Source organism: Plectropomus leopardus, chromosome 10, assembly GCF_026936395.1.
Source record: "Plectropomus leopardus strain MGB_pleo_1.0 chromosome 10, ASM2693639v1, whole genome shotgun sequence".
Taxonomy (NCBI): domain Eukaryota; kingdom Metazoa; phylum Chordata; class Actinopteri; order Perciformes; family Serranidae; genus Plectropomus; species Plectropomus leopardus.
Genome location: NC_142185.1, coordinates 23,784,052 through 23,805,249, shown reverse-complemented (window position 1 = coordinate 23,805,249; position 21,198 = coordinate 23,784,052). Strand labels below are relative to the sequence as shown.

Below are 21,198 nucleotides of genomic sequence, written 5' to 3'. Positions count from 1 at the left end.
CAACTTCTCCAAAAAAAATCCAATTGATAAAAATATAGATCTATAGATCTAAGTATCCAAAACCTAAGCAAGCCACATGCCAATCATAACTTGTAGCATTTAAACCTTTATGCAAATACACTTAAGTGACGCACACACACACTTACACAAACACAAACACACCAATCAAACCACTTGTACGTGACTAAGTACTTGTGCCTCCTCCAACCAGTCAAGTCAGAAGTCTTATAGTGTGAAAACACTTTGAATGATTGAACGACAGGAAAAGCACTTCTGTTCCTGAGTAACAGTGTTGCACGATGACCACCAAAGCATTTTTGTAGAACATTATGATGTAACAGTGAAGCTAACCTTTGACCTTTTGGATATAAAATGTTATAACTTCATCACTTTATTCTACAAGACATTTGTGAGAAATCTTGTCATAATTAGCGTTTGGATTCTTGAGTTATGGCCAAAAACATGTTCTGTGAGGTCACAGTGACCTTCTCTTATTACATTTATGAGAATGAGATGGATGCAAGGTCACAGTGCCCTTAACCTTTGATCACCAACGGTGCATGCCCAGCATATGTGACTCGACGCAACTAGAAATTGGCTCCCATTTATTAGCTTCAATTCATTTTTGGAATGACTAATTTGCTGTATAAAGCATGCTGGGATACCTGCGATGTCAAGCTGGCAGCTTGACAAAAGTAAGTGATAATTTCAGAAATTCAAATGGTGCTCATTTCAGCTCAGTCACTCAGGCTGCAGCTCCAGTGATTTTCTAAACAGCTCTATAAATCCAGGAAACGTTTAAATGTTGTTTTCTGTGGTAGAAAATGGGGCATTGAAATGTGGATGGATACAAGCGAACATACGTGAATTATGGTGAAGTGGACGCATGTAGTGGGCATGCACCATGAAGGTGAGGGATGCGGGCCTACCTGTTGCCTCGCTGTCCCGGCCAGAGATGTTGGCCGTCAATTGGTCAGCTCACTCTCTGTTATCCAACGTTTCTTTGCTTCAGCATTTCCTTGAAAGTTCATTCGCAGCCATTAAAACATTTGGTCAACATGCGAAAACAAGGCTTCATGGGGAAAAGAGGAAAATCCACCATCAGTCTCCCTCGCAGCACTCAGGGGAAAATATCTCTTCTCAGCTGGGGCTCCACACCTGAATCTAAATTGTCTCTCTTAATTACTTCTGCCCGCCCCCTTTCAGGTTCACACAAGCTCCACCCCTATTTTAAGCCCAACCCACCTCACCTGACTGCCGTGCAAAACAGCCAAAAAAGATAGTGTGTGTGACAAGTACAAGTAGATATTTGTGCCAAATTTGAAGAAGTTAGAGAGTACAGACCAACACTTTACCAGCTGCCAACCAACGTCGTTAGACACTGATATTTGGTATAATTTAAGTTGTGATGTCAGATGACCAAAATTCAATGTCAGAATATCTGATGCCAACATCAGTTTGATGTAAAATACTGAAGAAATCTGAATTGATATTTTGTTGGTTTTAAGTTGAATTGTTAAATCACCAAAATCTCCCACCTTTCGAACCAATGCCAACAACATCTTAACGTAGAATAAGGACATTTAGTCATGAGGTATGGAGAGCAAAACCCAGCGTCTGCAAAACTTACATTAACATTCACAAAACGTGAAATTCAAACATTGTTAGGCATTTAAAATATCAGCAATATGATTTTCATCCCAACCACAATTTAACGTTTGTTCAGTGCAAGAGTCCAACATTTTTTCATAGCTGGGTTCATTACTTCATCTGAGTCTTGGAATTGGCACGCACTGCTGTCATACATGCACGCACACACACACACACACACACACACACACACACACACACACACACACACACACACACACAAACATTAAAACTGGCATTGACACAATTGTGCTTTATTGCTGTACAGGTACAGTACTTATAAAACATTGGGAACATAATAATTATGAAATATCACATACAATCTTTTTTCTTTCCACAAACACATATGTATGCAGGTTAAAATATACTGTATGTCATGTACAAAAGAAAGACTACAATAAAAAAACAAAACAAAAACAACAACACTATGAAAGGCAGTGAGATACCCCTGTTCAGGTGCTAAAATATCGTGTCTCTCTGGACAACTATACATGGACTGGGGACAATAAAATGGCCATTCTGCACTGGCTGTAGCACCAGAGAGCTGATCTCAGAGCAGAGGATCTTTAGATTCCTGACTAACAACAACGACTGGCAGTAATCTGGCTGCCAGAGTTTGGTAATGCTTACAACGGACTGAGCGAGGTCGTCTGGGATTGGATGCGATGGAGCCGATGTGTGTGCAGATCGGTCCAGTTAAAGGTGGATGTGAATGGATGAGTGCTGAGATGGGAGACGGGGGACAGTGCAGTGATTCACAGTGCAGTGGGAAGCGGTTCTTCACATTAGACAGCCTTTTTTAAAAATCTTTTCAGCATGAACACGTTATAAAGGGCCAGGCCCGACATGTGGTCATGCAAGGTAAAAAGCACTGATATGCTTTAAAAGACAATAAAAAACTCCTCATTTCATGATTTCAGTAAACATGGTAATTCACAAAACCGTAATGCACACAACTAACCAGAACCCTGATCATAATGAGGACCAATACAGAGGCTATAAATTCTCTTTGATTGGCATTGGCAAGGTTAAGTAGCTTGATCTTGGTTCTTTTGTTTGATCACAGATATGTTGACGATGTCGCTATGATAAAAATAACATAGTTCTGCATTGCAGTGCTACTCATGCAACCCCAATCGCAGCACACAAGGTGAAAATCATGGAGCAAATCAATACCCTATCAGAAATGCTGCAGCGTTCCTAACTTGCTCTTAAAAAATGGAGTGCATACATAACTTCTGAAGACAATAATCACATTAAGCAGTCACTGTTTAGATTACAGGCGCATGTTCCAGTAATAAGATACACAGGGTTTCAGGCAGTGAGAGAAAACTTTGCATTTATACATTCAGTCATACAGTCAGTCAAAACTGCAGCTCATCTGATTCGCCATCTCTGCTGTGAACGTCAGTGATCTCCTCTGATTCCTCTGAATATTTGTGCACCTTTGCGCACCAACAGCAGCTGAGATCGATCCTGTGATGGTGCTGCTAATTCGTAAGGCTGAATCAATCAGAACCATTGTGGGTGATCAGTGGAAATGAGAAATCAATCAGAGCTATTGATACTTTGCGGCTCTAACAATCCGGACCGATCTTCGGAGATCAAACAGCTTGTCGGGACACACCCAGCCCATTACAGAAGTCAACACGACACCACATAAACATTGTGCAATAAAACATCCATTTACAATGAAAAACATCTGCCTTGCATCATAGGAAACAGAACGACAGGGTCAAGAGGGGACAAAACAAATAATATTAAATAGAGTATAAAGAATTTCATAGCCATAGACAATCATTCTGAAAAAAAGATATTCACATTTTAAAATAAACCTCTTCTCTTTACCTCAGTCATTGCATCTAACCCAAGACATTCTTAAATCTCAGTTTTACCATCATAGACAGTATTATCTCACCTCCTCCTCGTCTTTCAATGTCTGTGCTTCTCTGCTATAATAAAAGGTAGAACATACAACACTGGTCACTATTTACAGAGCGGTTACATGGAAACACCCGTAGAGCCGGTTTGATCCATTAGGAAAAAGGGGGGAGGGGTCAAAGACCAAGAGAGGGGAAAGGGGAATTTGTTTGTTGGGGTCGAGAGGGGAGAAGAGATGAAAGGAGGACAAGGACAGGTCTGGGGCGTCTTTGCGGACGAACCCACAAAGGAGGAATCTGTACAATAATCGAGTTCATCTGTGCATGAGTTCCTGAGCTCTGCACAGTCTCCTGAACAACACCGAACACCGTTCAAGTGTTGATGAGACACAATGAGTTAAGTCGCTACTTTTCAAGTGTTTTTTTTTTTTTCGTCATATTCTTCCGATCTTTTCAGAACAGGTCCAATGAATCACCATTGAATCACAGTAACAGCTATGATTTGGTCATTTATGTCAGTCTGTACATATATGGGGACTTCTGTTTACATCAGTTTATACTTGTTAGTTTAGATGTATCTTTCACAAGTTGTGTCACTTTGGCACAGAGCTTCATGTTCACAACATGAACGATATTCTTGTCAGCTAAAGCTATGTGTTATTGAAGCTTTACCTTTAAACCTTAAACCAAAGCAGGTTTCTTTTTGTTGGATCCTCTTTTCCTTGTAAAGGTTAGTGCAGTAGTTTGCATTTTGGCCAGAGGTTTTTATCCCTCAAAGGCTGGTGGTAACAATAGGGAAGAGAAGTGCACCTTGGGATTTTACTGAGGTTACCCTGAACCCTGGTCGCTCGCTTCCAGGGCCGCAGTAGCACTGAGAGCCCAAACGATGAGAGGCTAAGTGAGAGCTGTACCTGATAAGGTCCCATGTCGAAGCCAGTACACTGATGCTGAAAACTGGAGGCTGTTCAAAGGCGTCGGTTGACTTGTAAACTTCAGAGAGGTCTGAGACTCACGGGCGCACATGCAAGCATTCATGGGAACTTCACAGGGCAACATGTCAAGTATAATCAGCACCATGTTTTGGGGTGGAGCTCCTTTGTGAGCAGCAAAACGTAAGAGTGTACAGACAGACTAAAAGGGCCGTTCAATATCAGACTTCTATGAAAACACGGCTAGCCTCCGATTGATGGACATTTTTTCTCAGAACTGAAAATAAATAGCAATTGGATTTTCCTTCACAAAAAAACAGCTCCTTATGGACCTCTACTGTTTCTGAATTCCAAAGGCGCACAGGCAGGACCTTCAGCCCAGGGACGAGGCTCATGCTTTGGGGCTTGGAGCTTTAACCTTGTCCCTGGGCGCTGAGGTTACTTGGTCCACATTTAAAAAAAAAAAAAAAAAAGAGAGAAAAAAAAAACATGTGCGAGTGTGGCTGAAGAGAAAGAGAGGGAGCAACTTCAGAGCCAATACATGTGACTGCATCACACAGCCTCTGTCATGGAGAGGCCTTCCTGTTGGTCCAGAGCAGCGTGGGGGGCAGGGATGGGGACTGAGGCGGACGGTGCTTCCAGTCACCCCGCCCCTCACACTGCGCTCGCCGCCAGCGCAGAAGCTCTCCAAGGGCGGCACTCTCATCGCCGCTGGACAGACGTAACCGCTGAAACAACTGGAGCAGAGATGGGGGGAAGAGAAAAGGCAGTGAGTTTACATTCAAATCACACGCTAAATTCTCCTGAATGGATTTGAGTACGTTTTCATTTCAAGTCGTCACATATTGCCGCTGTGCAGTTGACTTCCGCGTCTACATATTATGCTCTAGGTGCATCTGCTGTTGATATTCCGTGATGCAGATATTGTGATGTCGATAAATGCGCATGGTGGAATTACGCTGCATGTGGTTGTGTTTAGGCAACAAAAGCACACGGCAACCAACACCGGGACATCAACAAAAGCACATGCTGGCGTGGATGGTTGGGTTAAGGCAACAAGGGCACAGGTGGTTAGATTTCAGCAAAAGAGGCACATGTTAAGTTGTAGAATAAAAAAAAAATATTTTGACTATAAACAAAAAGCAAACACCGAACTGCAGGTTTTTTTTTTAGATCCATCCACCACCTCTCCCACCCACCAATAGGGACCTTCATGCTTTTTATATTACATCATCACAAGCAGCGTTTAAATGTGACGCTGTCCAGTGGCGTATCATGCAGACCCACAGGTTACGTTTGGCTGTGTTTTCAGCTGTCACTGATTGTTTGCGTATCATGCTGCCACTGCAGGTGCCGTCTGGTAGTGTACAATAACAATGCAAACGGTTCTATGTTTTCAGCTGACGACGTCCAGCAGCTTATCGCGCGGATGCGAGAGGTAGCTTTTGGTGTTGAGATCTTACGCCAAAAGCACTGCAAAAGAGGCAATTTGACGACTCGGGAATGAGAACGAGCTGTGGATTAACAAGTACATGACGAAAAGCTGAAATGACCAGGCTGTGATTGGATGAGAGCATGACTGACAAGCAGTGGTTTTATGTAAAGAAAAAAAAAACGTATTTCATGATCATTGCAAAAGTATCCTAAAGTGGACCCAAGAGATTTAAACTATCTTCTAATCATGTCTCCATCAGAGATTACCTCCTACAGAGCAGGAAAAATGGGACAGTTTTGTCTGATCCATCATCTTGAAAGAGGCAGTGATTACAGGGCCGGGCTTCTCCTCCTAAAGTAGGCCAGTTTTTCTCATGAATCATTCTAATAAACAACACGGAGATGAATCTGGGGCTGGCACCGAGCCATCTCATGAGACGGTTGATACAGAAGGAAGCAGTGGGGGGAATCCCTTCTCCAACTGACAGCTTTAGCGGCGGCTCATTTCCATATTATGTTTCTGGAAATCTCCATACATCAACTTAAGGACGATCGTGTGAGGTACAGTAGGGGGCTGCATGCAGCGAAGAAGCTTGTGTTCTTTCTAACAAACATTTTAGTTAAAAAAAAATACACAGGTGCACACGCATATATCCTCTGTGAAAAGCACACCATCAGTCACCTGCCAGGCAATACTCACGTAAATCAATCTGACAGAAACTCCAGCAACAGGAGCCCAAAACATCAAGACCAGATTAGAAACTGGAGGTTGTAATGGTAGCAGTTGATGGGCTGTTTAAGTGCAAAAAAATGCTTTTTCACGCTCAGAGATAAGATGTAAAGGATAAGGCTGGCCTTCCTACTCTGTATAGTGTATCTATGAACCTGAAAACAGATATCACATGACCATTCATGCACACTGGAAGCAGACAAAAGGAAGCAGACTGTCTACTCTCCAACACAGTCCAGGCGGCAGAAAGCAGATTGGAAGTCATTGCAGAACAAACACATTGGCTTATTAGAGCAGTACTGGGAATATTTATATTACACATCCCTGGAGAAAGCCATGGTAAAACAAGTACATGATGAAAAAAGTAACACCGGTACAACAACTCAATGCCACACAAGTGTAAGAAGACTTTTCCATCCTATTTGGATCTTTGTTGGGTCAAAATGTTTGAAAAGATATAGCCACACCTATATTTCTACATAATGCACATCAATAGGTTGACGAGCTCTATGGTGTCAGGTGTGGTCAACAATCTGAACCACTCAGGGTAGTAAAACTACTGACGATCAACAATTTATTGAATTGTTGAAATATAGGTTTGGTTTTATCTTTTCAAACATTTTGACCACATGAATATCCAAGTAGGAACAAAACGTTGTCTTCATTAAACCTGTGTGGTATGGATGTAAGTGTGCAGGCTTTTCTTTTTTCCTCATGTACGCTGTTTTTTGATAGCCTCGCACCTACGTGATGTGCGTATAATAACACTCTCTCAACTAATCAAAAATGGTTCCTAGACCTTGCTTTAATTTTCTGGCTTGATACATTGTGACTCATAAGAACCAAATTCAGCAGAAAATATGGGTGTCTGCATCGTTTTCAAAAGTCTCTGTTTCCATCCGTCCAAACTTTATCACAATGCCTGAGCAGTGTTCACAAGGTCTCCGTTTTGGGTTTCAAAATGTCAGATTAGCAATACCTCTACATTTTTAAATGAAAACATATTAGTGTAGATGTAGCCTAAAGGCCAAAATGTGTTGTCGTGTTTCACAGTGCTTTCTGATCTCACTACCCAGCCACGGCACTCATCCCCAGGCCAACTGACTCCTAGTGAAGAAGTAAATCTTAAACACGTCTCATAATTATTTCATTTTTTAATTTTATAAATGCTTTGTATCCTCCTAAAACACAAGGAATCTCTGGGTTTCAACAAATGTTACTCCAACAGCAGTAAGTAGTACATTTGTCAGGAACTATTTTAAGCCATGGATCAATACACATTTATTGCATTAATGACTATTTACAGCAAATTGACTGCATTTGTGGGATAAAGTCAAAACAAACTACAGTTTTCATGTTGATCTCAATAATGGAACATGTAACAGAGTGTAAAATTGTGACTTTTAATCGTTTTTGGACAATAATGAAGCTCTACAGCACAGAGGAATAAGCTATATCAGACTTTGGCTACAGACACTTGATTATAGTATCAGTTCATTATTGGTTTCAGTCTTTTTCATGGGATTTATTGATAAGGAAATCTACTGTAGAAAATTTATGACCAGCCCCGTCTTTTAACATTCTCATAAAATAGATGTAAAACTTGATTTGTTGTTGTTTTCCTTCACATTTTGTTTCCTGCAACAGTCATTCCCTCTCACCCCTCCCCCGCTTTTCATCTCTGCTGGAGTTTGAAGCTGAGAGCTAAATCAAGTTACCAGTACATATAATGCAACATTTTCTCTGCATATTGCCAAGCATACAGAACATTTAGTGATGCATTCCACACAGACACTGCCACATAGCCAATGGCACTCACACTCACACACACACAAAAGCCAATAAATGCACATTGCACACATTACATACTTTGACATACACACGTAGCCAAGATCACATGCACATATCTAGAGAACTGCACACCTGTGAGTGTCCACATGCACAGACACTCCAACACACGTACACATTGATTGCCTACACGCGCACAATACTCAGCGACCTAATCCATAATTTACACCTCCCTGCCAGGCTATTCTCTGCTCTGGCGCCAGCCAGGAACACCAGCTACTGGAACAGGAGACAAGTAGGAACAACGTGTCCTTTTGCAATGCATGACTGTACATGGACACACACACACACATACATGCACACATACATGCACGCACGCGCACGCACGCGCACGCACGCGCGCACACACACACACACACACACACTCATTTGATGCAATGAACATCAGATTAAGTTTTGACAATCCAATATTTGTGCAGGAGCAACAGTTTGAGAGATTCAGTTTGTGGCCTTGATGCCTGAAAATATAAGTACTTTTAATACTCATCTTCAGAGTGTCATGGTGAGATGGTATTTCTGCATTTGGAAACTGCATTTACCTTGTGCTGAAAACTTTTTGTTACGGCAAATATGTGGACACTTGAACATCACACTTATGTTTGCCGAACATCTCATTCCAGAGCCAAGGGGCGATAATATGCTGCTCTAACAACTTCTTGGAAGCTGGCTGTAGGGATTCGTTCTCATTCAGCCACAAGAGGTTTCGTCAGGCCGGTCAAGTTCTTCCACACCAAATTCGGAAAACAATGTCTTTATGGAATTCACTTTACACACAGGGGGGTGAGTGTGGGGTAGTAATGTTAAACAAGGACAGGGGCTTTCCCATAGTGTTGCCTTGAGTTGGGATTCACTGCATGCTGTAGCATTAAAGTTTTCTTTAATTGAATCTAAGGGGCCTTGTCCAAACTATTAAAGACAGATGACAGATGTGTATAGCAGTGTGTGGACAAAGTCATCCACATTATTTTAATCATAGTGCAGTGCTACTTCGGAAATTTTTAGATTAATTTGTGATAATTTTGCCTTGTATTGACAGGACAGTTAGCACAACAGGAAAGGTGGGAGGAAGAGGTTGGATGACACACAGCAGAGGGGGTGTACACTATACCAGGTGAGATAGAGGTCGACCCCCAACCTTTTTTTTTTAAGAAATACCCCTGCACCCTTATCAGATGAACCCAAGTTCCCTTTAATGAACATCATCTGTCAGGTTCTAAATGTGTCATTTTAAAAATCATTATTTACTGAGTATTATTTAACACTACTGACAATATCAACTAATACAAGTATTTTACAATACAAGTTTTAGTATTTAACAATATTGTTACAGTATTTTTTTCCCTAGTTGGGAATCACAATACTTTATATTTTATAAAATCTCTGTTTTAAATAAAATATATGTTTTTCAAGCAATGATTTCTTTAGAAAAGTTGAGTGCATAGAATTAAACTGTTTCACAGGGACCAGAACTGCATGAAAAAATGCAGCCCCTTGTAGATATTAAGACAGGGCTGTCTTAATATCAGCTAACTTGTATTCCTTTAAAAATATCATCTACCAGAACTGACGTGAGCAACATAAAATAACGTAAAACTGCTGTTACATTTTCAAAAACATCATCCAGCTGAGAACAGCCAGACTCTATTCCTCCACGAAACATCCTCACACATCTGAAATTTTAACCACGTCTCACAGGGCTCACAAGGGCGTGGGGGGAGGGAGCCAATTTCCAAATCAACATGTTAATGGATTGGTAATGTTATGGTAATATTATGATAATGTAGGATGACTAGTGGTCACTCACAGACTGCATGTCCTGAAGCCACCGAGTGTGACAGCAACCTCTGAGCTTCTCCACATAAAACACACACAATCTACTGACAAACACAGATGGTGAATACGACTGTTTGTTTTCTGATTCATCCCATTCAACGCTGTGTGTACATTACATGTAAACCCTCAGCACATAATATCAATAATTTACAATTTATAATTTACAGTTTTTCCCAACGGTACTGAGATATACTTGAGGCAGGAGCCGGCGGAAATGGCATAATATGGTCTACCACATGTGATAAACAGCCAATATAGGTAAATACAAATAAGTGTTATTTATGAAATAATTCTGTTATTTTCAATTAGGCTAGATTACATCATTATTCGCTTTTGTAATCACAGTGTGTGTCTTCAGTGTGTCTTCTTGCCAGATTGGTTCGGGGCTGCAGAGAAAATATAAGGCAAAACCATTACAGCTGCCCCCTTCAAAATCAGAGATCTGAATCATCAGTCGGGGACCCCTCAGTCAACTAATACCGCCTTACCACCAAAATTAGTGCGTGCAGGCGGGTTTTTCAAACACGAGTAAACTTGCTAAATACTATATTCTCATTTCCAGTGAGCACCAAACTGCCTGTCGGTCAGTTATTGTGCACGTGTGTGTGTGTGCGGGGGGTTGTTTTGTTGATGTGTCCCTGCAACGTCATGGACAGGCAGGAGAACAGGTAAACAGTAAACAGTAGCAGTAACAGAAGTCTTTGAAAAATTTTCAGTGGTTTCTTCCCTTATATATTTCTTATTTATTCAGTCTCTCTTTCAAACTTACTTACAGTTACAAACTGCAGAAGTATTTGGGTGTGTTTTAGCGCTTCTTAGGAGGAGACGGATGGTAGTTTGTGTTGGCGTGTTGTTGCATCTCGCTGGTTAAGGAGCTGAAATTACCGCGTTCACCCGCGTGTTGTGTTGCCATCAATGCCGATCGGAGCCAGTGGCGATAAAAATCTGTGTCTACTGCGGAGTCATATGACCCGGGTGTGAATGTCCATTGTATATCAGCGGGTTTTTTGAGCTGAGGGAATGAGGCTTAAAATTCAAGATTCAAGCGTTGGTTATTGTTTTTGGGGTTTTTTTGTCAGTCAGTGTGCCGTGTACATCTAGGGTAGTTTTGACTACAATCTTGGATAGTGTTGTCGTCTTGGACGAATAAAAACATAATTCAAAAAAAAAAAAAACACTAAAAGGGGTCACCAAATATACTTTGGCCGTCGTTAATTTACCTGTGCGGCCTGTCAGAGTAAAGTGGATGTGCTGGGAACACTGGGTAATATTTTGGGGCCATTATAAACTAGGTGCTTTAGCTTCAATCATTAAATCACGAAGACAAGAAGCTAAAACAGAGAGTTGACTAATGTGCATTTCTAGATTTTACCCAGACTGGTTAATGGGAGGAAAGAAATCAATAGGTGTCAAAATAGAGGGAGAGATGCTGGTGGCCGTTGATGACGTGTGTGGGCGCCTTTCTGGAAATTCACTGGATGAGTGAGGTGATGTGAGGACTTCAGAGAAACGAGCAAGATTTCAAGCAGAGACACCAAGGCTCTCTGTCTCCGCCTGTCCTTCTCATTCTTTAAGTGCCATTATTCTGTATAGCATGTAACGAAGTCTTTCTCCCACTTTAAACATCATTATTTGCGCCTTTGCTTTGTCTGAAGCGAACAACAAAGAATATCAATCTCTGTACCATCCTGTCATTTAGTAAGCAAAACAGACAGTCTGCCTAATCTTTATATCATTAGTCTAGACTGCTGTTGACTACTAACTACAGGAACCAAAACAAGCCAGTCTATTCATTCCTGACTGAGTTATCCGTCCCCCTCTTCTTCCTTCATCCTTTTCTTTTCATTTATCCCATTAGATCTGCTAATCCTACATAAACACAGTCTGGAATGCAGCTAATTGAAAGGCATTCTGGGTCACGGAGTTGTTCCCATCTCTTGAATGAACTCATGGTAATGAACCTGTTCCAGACAACACACCACATTAGTCAAGTGAGGAACAAAGATGAAAGTGTCTCTCTTTACACATTTCAATAGTAAAAGTGAGAAGTCACACTTCGACAGACAAGTTCTTGCACAGAAACAACATCAGACACATGAAGATCTGGAGCGTCTTGTAACTCTTGGTAAGATGAAACACCAGTGACAATAAACAATCTGGAAAATAAAGGATTTGCAGAAAGGTATAAAAAGGGGGTGATGTGATGAATTCAGCAACTTAAAAGTCCTAGCAGATGGATAAGCAACAATAAAAACTGCAGCTCTCCATTGTTGAACAGACTTAATCACAGTTTGAGTGTCTGTTTGCAGTAAAATCCATGTGCATCAGTGTCGGTATGCATGCTCATTTGCATGTGCATTAGCGTATGCTAATCCAAGGACGGCGTCAAAGGAAACAAGGATCCCTGCTGTCCACTACAAGATGCATTTACTTAACACTCATCACCTCTCATGTATAGGAATGCACAATAATGAATTCTTTTACTGAAATCCAATTGCCTGCATCTTCCGTGGTAATTTTGAACAAAAGTAATTTCATCTCAAATTTAGAGAATCTTGGCAGAACACTTTCAAAAATCCTTGAATGTTTTTTCCTCAGAGCCCGTGCAACCTTGAAAACTTTCCTGTGAGATGCTTTCACGTTGCTGCCACAAGTGGAAAAATATGTTAAAAAGAAATTCTCCCTTTAATCCTGCCAAAAGTTTATAGAAACTGATAGCCTTGTTTGTTGTGGAAAGGCTTTGGTGTGATCAGAATATCTTCTATCTTTGGTGGAATTATGAACAGCGTCTCTAAACCTTTGTTCATGTCAAGGGCCCCTAAATTAATACACATTAGTTCACAGACCCCAATTTGATATGATTTCCCTTGATGAACCTCCATCTGAAAAGATTTTGGTTGTTAGATATGATTAAGACTACAATTCTCCCCAAAGAGCTGCAGTTTCCATTCAGAAATGAGGGATAAAAAAGAAGTAGAAAAAGCAAGTTTCACCAATTAGGATCAGATTTTTTGCTCCCCACAGGAGAAAGAGGCAGATAGCTAATCTGATTCTAGACCAGTGTTTAAAGGACAGTGAGCACAGTTAACGAGGAAAAGCAGTGGTTTTCAAGACTTTCCTCCCAAGGTTTTGCAGAGGATCTGAATATCTGGACCAAAACAACCAGGAATTTTGTTATTTTACTGCCTTGAATATTATTGGAATTCATTGTAAGTACAATGAATTCAAGGTGACCACATCCTCTGCTCCTCATTAGGGAGCAAACTTAAATTCCTAACAGCCATCTTTCAAGTCTACAGGAGTCATTCGTTCTCCAAAAATAGACTTTGGGTGGAGTTTTACTTTAAACTCAGACAAAACGTCTGTGGCTTTTTTTCCCCCCTTTTTGCAAATTAAAGATCATTACTGTCATGATCACATGAAAAACACTGCTATTAAGGTTGGGGAGCAGCGAAGAATGACATACACTCACCACATCCCTACATGTGAACAGGGCTTCCAGTGAACCCCCCTGCCCCCCCCATCCCCTCCCTCGATGTTTTAGAGGGCAGCCCCCGCACTGAACGGAGAGAAGTTGAGATGACCCCTCTGGAAGATAAAGGAAGGAGTAAGAATAATAGCCAAGCTCATTAGAATCAAAAGGAGAGAGAAAGAGAGAAAAAGAGCATAATTTCTGTACAGCCCAGTAATCCACATGCTTTGAGAAAAACCTTGGAAAACTAGACTATTATATCAGCCGCAGGAGTGTGCGTCAAACTTTCTTGAAGTCTGTAGGAAGACAGCTTGAAACAGGTGAGTTCACCTTAAATGTTTAGTTAACCCGAGGCTTGTGAAGTGGGTACACGCAGTGCCTTCACATCTCTGCTGGCAGTGTCTCATGAATGCTTCTTTGAAAGTGGGACACTGTGTGCTTTGGTCATTCATTCTTGTGCTTCATGCACCACTGACAGTGACACTCAATCATTGAATGCAGTCTGTGATGAATCTGAATCAGTTTCGGTGTGGTGAAACTGTCTTATGAATGTGGACCGGGACAAAACAGCTGCATCCTGGAATATACGATGCAGTGACACAGAATACTGAAGAGAGTATTTACAGTGTGGACACTGTTATATGCGTGAACCTTCACCTTGTATGTAGCCAGCATTTTTTTTAAAAATGACCTCCAGATGAAACCGATGGCGTGATGGAAGAATTGTGCAGCAAAAGCTACACTGGCAACATCTGTGGATCGATCATTGTTATGACAGCCGGTGTCTTAAATAAATCTAATTTCCTGTTAGAGTTTGTGGGTTCACTGCTCAGCCTGTGGACATGAGCTTAGTAACAGCCGAGAGAATAAAGTATGTGCGTGTGTGTCTTTGCGTTACACCGAATATACACAGATTCAGGCCGAGCTTACTGGGCAGCCACTTTAGCAAGGGCTATGAAAAAATTATGATACCAATTCCTTTATTAGTACGCTTAAAGTGATCGCAATGCCAAGAGATATACAGTACTTCATTTGATAACCATAATGTGAATGACATGGCATGTAATATAACCATACTTTAAATCTTTGGTAGCATTTTGGCACACTGAACTTCCAACGCAGTAACTACAACTAGGGATGTTCCAATCACATATTTTTCTCGCCAATCCTGATCCATATCACTTAATATTGAGTTTCTGACAATACCAATTGCAATGTAATACTTCTATTTCCCTATATAATTTGGATGCACAGTGCACACTTTAAGAGGGCTTCTTTAAAATTATTAAAATTAATCTATTGCTTGACAATATGAATAAATTAATAGCTCTCCAAAGCATTACCTTAATTATTATCTAAGTTATTTCTTTTATGAAATAAAGCATACAATGACAAACCCTCACTTTAATCTTTTGGGCTTTGTCACTCTTTCCCTGTGTTTTGTTTCGGCATAGTTTTGCCTGAATTACCTGAATGAGCTGTGTTACACTGACTATTCATTTTTGTAAACCTTACATGTCTTAGGCAGGTTATGTTTCATTAATAAATAAGCCATTTGGGCTTTTTGCCTGTGGGGCTTTTGTTGTGCTAGCAGTTTAGTATGGTTTAAGCTCCGCTCCGCTCTCGACTCCTCCTCTTTCCTCCGAACAGGGCGCAGAAACACAGCGTGCTACACTTGAACACAAAACACAAGAATCTTACACTGCCTGAAATGAAACGAGCACTCATAACTTTGGTAAATAATGTAAAAAAAGGGCGTCATACTGTATTTTCGTTTACGATGTGTGGTGTTTTGTAACCGGCGGGGCTCAGTCCCTGCTCTTACACACGGGAGGTCACTTGTTTGACAGTTCACATAAAACAAAGGATCAGACTATAAGCTAAATAGAGTGGATCCTTTTCGGTCATAAATGCCTTGATCGGCCCACATCCCGATGTTTAAGATCTGATCAGGACATCTCAAACTGTAACTGTTGATACCATACGGCTTTTGCTACCAATTTTTATTAATGGGTTTTTACGACACAGTCAAGCCATTTTGGGTTTTGAGTTTGTTAAGACCATTTCATGCCTCAGTGCTGGATGTTAGCCTCTGCTGCTATGTTCGCTGTTGCTCGTCCGTTCACCGAGACGAGAGCAGCTCAGAGGACAGCAGCAACAGAGAGCTTTTTGATCTAGTGGAGAAGTTGAGAAGGTTCTGGATCAGACCTCTGCAGGTATCGTTTGACTGGTGAAGTTGTGATATTACTTGGAACCAATTCATTTTGCTCGATACCTTAATGGTGTCAGGCCACATTTCTAATATAGTAAATATGTAATATGTTTTGATCACATTTTTCATGTTTAACAGGCACTTTAACACTTTGCAGCAGACTTAAATTGTAACAGATGCTCTGAGGCTGTACATGAAAGTAACAACCTCTGTTTCTTCTATGCATCTTAACTATCATTATAGACATATAGATCACTGCACAATTACTTTCATTAACATGTGTGTTTGTTGATTTTGTCTTACAATGTCACAAAAGACTTTTTTTTCTGCAGCTCAATATAATGAATGCTGGTCAACATATTATTTAAATGCTGCAATCAAATGTTACACTCCAAAATACTCCTGAGCATTTATAGATGTTCAGCAGTGAATTTTACACTTCAGAGATACAAGCTGTTCCTGCAAATATAAATTTAGTGTGGGGAAGAGAGCTGGCTAGAATGGCAGCAGATTGTCTGGAAGCAGTCAGATCCTGTGTACATTAGCAGGTTAGGAGTAGTGAGTGTATTATTGGTAACCAGATCTTTTATTTTCTCTTCCAGTGAATACTTGTCAGGTTGTAAAAAATCAACTCCAGTGGGACAAAATTATCTTTATATGCTTAATTATACAAAGCTGTGAATCCAATACTGAGTTAATTGTCTAATAGGCTCATCTCATTACTTAGTGGCCAGAGTGTTGTTCTAATATCATAGCATTATAATATTGTTATACATCTTTCTTTATATTATAAAGCAAGGGTGGATCTTTTTCAGTTGAATGACTGATTAATAAGACAAAAGACAGCACGAGTAAAAAAGAGAATCTGACACTGGTCTTTGTTGATAAAAGAAAAATCCTATTAGTGTTTCGCCTGAGGTGAAGGTACAGCTCGGGATAACCGTCATGAGAGCTTTGTGTATCTATGTTGTGACTGGCGGTCCCTGTGGAGCTCTTGTATGCTGTGTTAGTCATGCAAGTGGGCTCAAACTGGTAAGCCCCTAAATGTTTATATCTTCAAACTATTAAGCCTTTCCGCACTCACACCACATGCATTTATCAGTTTGTGGTGAGTCTAACTGATCAAAAGGCTCTTTCCACTTTGTCATTACAGTTTTATCAATAGCATGTATCAAAGGCTCTGTGCGTTCCTGCACGAGAGCATGCGTGTGAGCTTGTGAGCAAGAGTGCCGGACATTAAATTCAATCCTGTAACTGTACACCTGTCTGCAGAGCCAGAGAAAGCTCACATGTCAGGAGTGATACATGTTGTTCAAAGGAGGCCACTTTCCTGTCCACTCAAAATGTCAACAAACCCACAACAGAATACTGGGCCGATACAGTCGTGTTGTCATTATCTGTGCGTTGGTGTGTGTTTGTGCTGTTAAGTGTGTGTTTACCTGCGTATGATGGCTGTCCATGTGTCTGTGCAGAGAGGTGGAGCTGGAGGAGTTTGACTTGCTGTGACTTTCATCCTCCAGCGACCCTGAACACATAACATAAAGAGCACATTACCAATGTTGGAAGGTAACTAAGTACAACAATTCATGGACTGTAGTTTTGTACAATTTTGAGGTACTCAGACTTAACTTGAATATTTACATTTCACACACTTCTACTCCACTTATGGGCACAATATCAGGTTTTCGATACACAATTAACATGCCCCAAAGTATTCACCATTATGATATTATAATATATACAAACAAATTAAAATAATAATAACAATTCTAACTGTCGAAATCATGTTTTTGTGTGTTTTGTCTATTTTTTGAAAAAATGAATTACACTCAAAATAATTTTTATATCATTTAAAAGGTGTTGGATGATTTAAAAATATTATCATTTGATGCATTATTACCATGATATCAATTTTCCATTTTTTAAATATCACAATTATCATCAGTGTCCCTATCTCCACTATATCTCAGAGGGAATGGATGCACTTTTTACTCCACTACATTCATCTGACAGCTTTAGTTATTTCTGAGATTACAATATTTCACACCCCTTCCTGGCCGGTGAAATACATGAATCTCCTGACGTACTGATGTTGAATGTTTGTGATAAACTGAAGGATGAAGTGTTTCTTTATGTGTTGAGAAAATTCTCCCACTTCCTAAGCTTATTAACTCTTTAAACCCCCCTCGGATTAGTTGGAAATGCACCTTCACAAAGCTGAAAAGAGGGCTGTTTTTTCACACTATAAAAGGTTGGCTTTTTTAAAATTTCATGGTTCATACTGGACAGCTGTGCTACAATCATATGACGATCTTATAGAATATGATGCACTGCTGTAGATAAAACAGCCCAACAGCATATAAGTAAATGAGTTGATATTAGCACAACCTCAAACATCTGCAGCAGTAAAATGCCACAAACACATTAATGCAGCAGTATTAATCCAAAAACATCATATATAAGTAAAACACTGATGGGAAGCATTTAACTGCAGCATGACTATTTTCATACTTCAAGTACATTTTGCTGGCAATACTTTTACTTTAGATTCTGAAAGCAGGATTTTAACCTCTATTATAGTATTTTCAGTGTTGTGATTATACTTTTACTTAAATAACAGAACTGAATACTTCTTCTATCACTGCAAACTACATGGCACAAACATCTGAATGCACATCTTACAACACAAAGACAGGTACAGGCTGAAGGACTCCACACCCTTCAAACACAAGAGGGGATTGAAAAGCTTTTCTCACACGAACGGAAATGTTAAGAAAAGACACTGTGGTTAATCTCTCAGAGCGTTTGAGGAATATTGTGATCTCTGGCTGCAGCTGAGAACATAGGGTCCTTTTTTATAATAACTGTGCTCCTCTTTCTTTATTTCCCAGGTCATGCCATTCTGTCATTTAATTTTTCTTTTGTGCAGTGACTTTATTTCAGGTACGATGAATTTAAGTGAAAATGCGACTTTATTGTGACATGGGCACAAGGGTAAAAGGAGGGTTAAAAGCTTAGTTTGGTCTGCCAGATTACTTTCTTCACTCTACAGCTCAGCTGTGTCTCATTGTGGGATATTTTAGGACCTTATTTACAGCAATGGCCTATTCTTTATTTAGAATCACACGGCCTATATGCAGCCTGATATTGATCATTTAGTTTCTACTCATCTATGCACACCTACACACCAACATGACACTTACATATCTTTGTAAATAATGCTTTTTTTTGTCACTCCAAAGGTGGAGTTAATGAATTGTTTTTGCTCTAATGTTTATTTTCCATTTCACCCATCACCCCAATCTTCATGTAAAATTATTTGATTCAAATTATCTGTGTAAATGTACAATATTCAGGCTCTTACCATTGGAGATCTGGTTGCCGTTCTCTACAGGGGCGGGGCTTGGAGAGTGTGGATGTGTGTGGTTGTTGGCGTTCTTGTCCTGTAGCTGCAGAGATGGTGAGGTGGGCGCAGAGCCACATTCTTCCCTCCCCGGCAGATTGATGTTAGAATTGAATCCTGGGAAGAATAGAGCCAAAGAAAAGCACACTGCATGTCAGAGGACATTAGATACAGGAAGTGTTTAGACTGAATAATGCATACTATTATAAGGTATTTGTGCAGTACAGTGTTGGGTGTAACAGTTAAAAGGTACAGTGCGTTACTCTAATCACAATACAGTTACCTGTCAAACAAATGTGTTGTTACTTGCTTTACATAAGTTGGTATTATTATCTGCATAATAGGTGAAGAGAAGAAAAAATCAAACATGTTGACAACAGTGATGCCATTCATTGTGCCCGCAGAGAGGCTCTTCAGCCTGAGACAGTCTTGTTCTGACTCCAAGGAGGAGCAGGTTATCTGATAATCAATTTGAGAGACTTCTCGTAATGAAGTATTACAGCTGCTTTAGTGATAAACACGTAAAATAAGCTTGACTAGTCTGCTAAAAAGCCATGGTGACTGAGTTTGGACTATTTAATGCCATTCATAAGCTGTTCAAACATTTTTTCCTTTTAAGTCTATCATCACACAGCCTAAAGGAGTTAGAAAGGCTTGTCCTTTTTATAGGCTTATTTATGTATTAGTTTGAGACAATTAATATTTGTACTCTGCAGTATTAGAAAGGACAGCGTTTTTTAAACATTGATATAGTGATATTTTGAAACAGTTATAGCCTGCTGCAGTACAGGCAGTACTTTAGTAAAGTAATGCATTACTCTTTTTAAATGAAACAAGTAATACCTGACATTTTTTTGAGTAACGACCCCCATACTGGCCAGGTGTAGCTGTATTCTTGTCTGAGTATAAACGTTTAGAGTCATAGGACTTGGCTTTTACAAGCTGTACAGTGCAAGAAAAAATGTTATCTTAACAAAAGAGAAAAAGGTGTGAAAGTTTGACAATTGGGAGAAAGAAAGAATTGTGATCTAGAAAGGAACCAGTGACAGGGCAATGAAAAACGTGACTGTCTGTGGACAATAGGGGGAAACGGCAAGTAATCAATTGATACAGCAAACATTTAAATTAAATCATGCAAGTATTTGTGGGGTACAACAAAATCCAAAATAGTGCTGGAAGTCTGTTTTTTTTCACAGGTAATATTGTAATTTTGTTAATCATCATGTGATAATTTCCAGTATCTTCTCTCCTTTTAGTCCCATCCCTTCTTTCCTGTCAGCGTTTTGAAAAAGTATTCATCCGCTCTGTCTGGTCGGAAGGTGACTCCACATGACCTGCCTCTGGCCCTGCTGCTGCTCCTCGGGGCTCACATGCTCTCACACTGAATGAGTAAGTGACTGTGTGTGCGTATGTGCATGGGAGTGTGAATGGGAATTTGTCAGCTGCTGTCCCACACTGAGAATGTGTGCCTCCTGGTTGCCCCATGGTCACAAGATGCCTAAATATAAACTTAGCAAACTCTAGTATAGGTCCCACGAGGCAGATGTGTGTTTCAGAGGGACTAAAGGCCAGGTAGTAGCCCATGTGACGGCTGCATACTTTTGAGGAGTAAAAGTGAGTATTTAGATTTGTAAAATGAAGACTATAATGAGGGAGAAATAGACTTTTATCCAGTTTGGAGAAATCTTTATGTTGCAGTTCAGGCATGAGGTGTCTTATGACAGTGATTTCCTGAAGCCTGGCAGGACCACCTGCCCTCTTCCCCTGCCATTCCTTTGGTTTTCTCATTCCCTGAGGATGACGAAGG

General features: G+C 40.3%; 1 protein-coding gene across 4 annotated transcripts in view; it reads right to left on the bottom strand.

Annotated features, from left to right (window-relative positions):
- Positions 1–1,888: 1,888 nt before the first annotated feature.
- Positions 1,889–21,198, bottom strand: part of myo16 (myosin XVI) — a 127,565-nt gene continuing 108,255 nt past the window's right edge. For 3 of the 4 annotated variants that reach the window (XM_088083337.1, XM_088083335.1, XM_088083336.1), the window contains exons 33-35: positions 19,353–19,508; positions 17,428–17,513; positions 1,889–5,196 (exon numbers count right to left, since the gene is read on the bottom strand). In XM_088083337.1, coding sequence (XP_087939463.1) covers positions 5,026–5,196; positions 17,428–17,513; positions 19,353–19,508 — 413 coding nt within the window. In that variant the 3' untranslated portion in view covers positions 1,889–5,025. Of the gene's footprint in view, positions 5,197–13,776; positions 13,893–17,427; positions 17,514–19,352; positions 19,509–21,198 lie in introns of all 4 variants that reach the window. The other variant, XR_015777649.1, reaches the window with a different exon arrangement.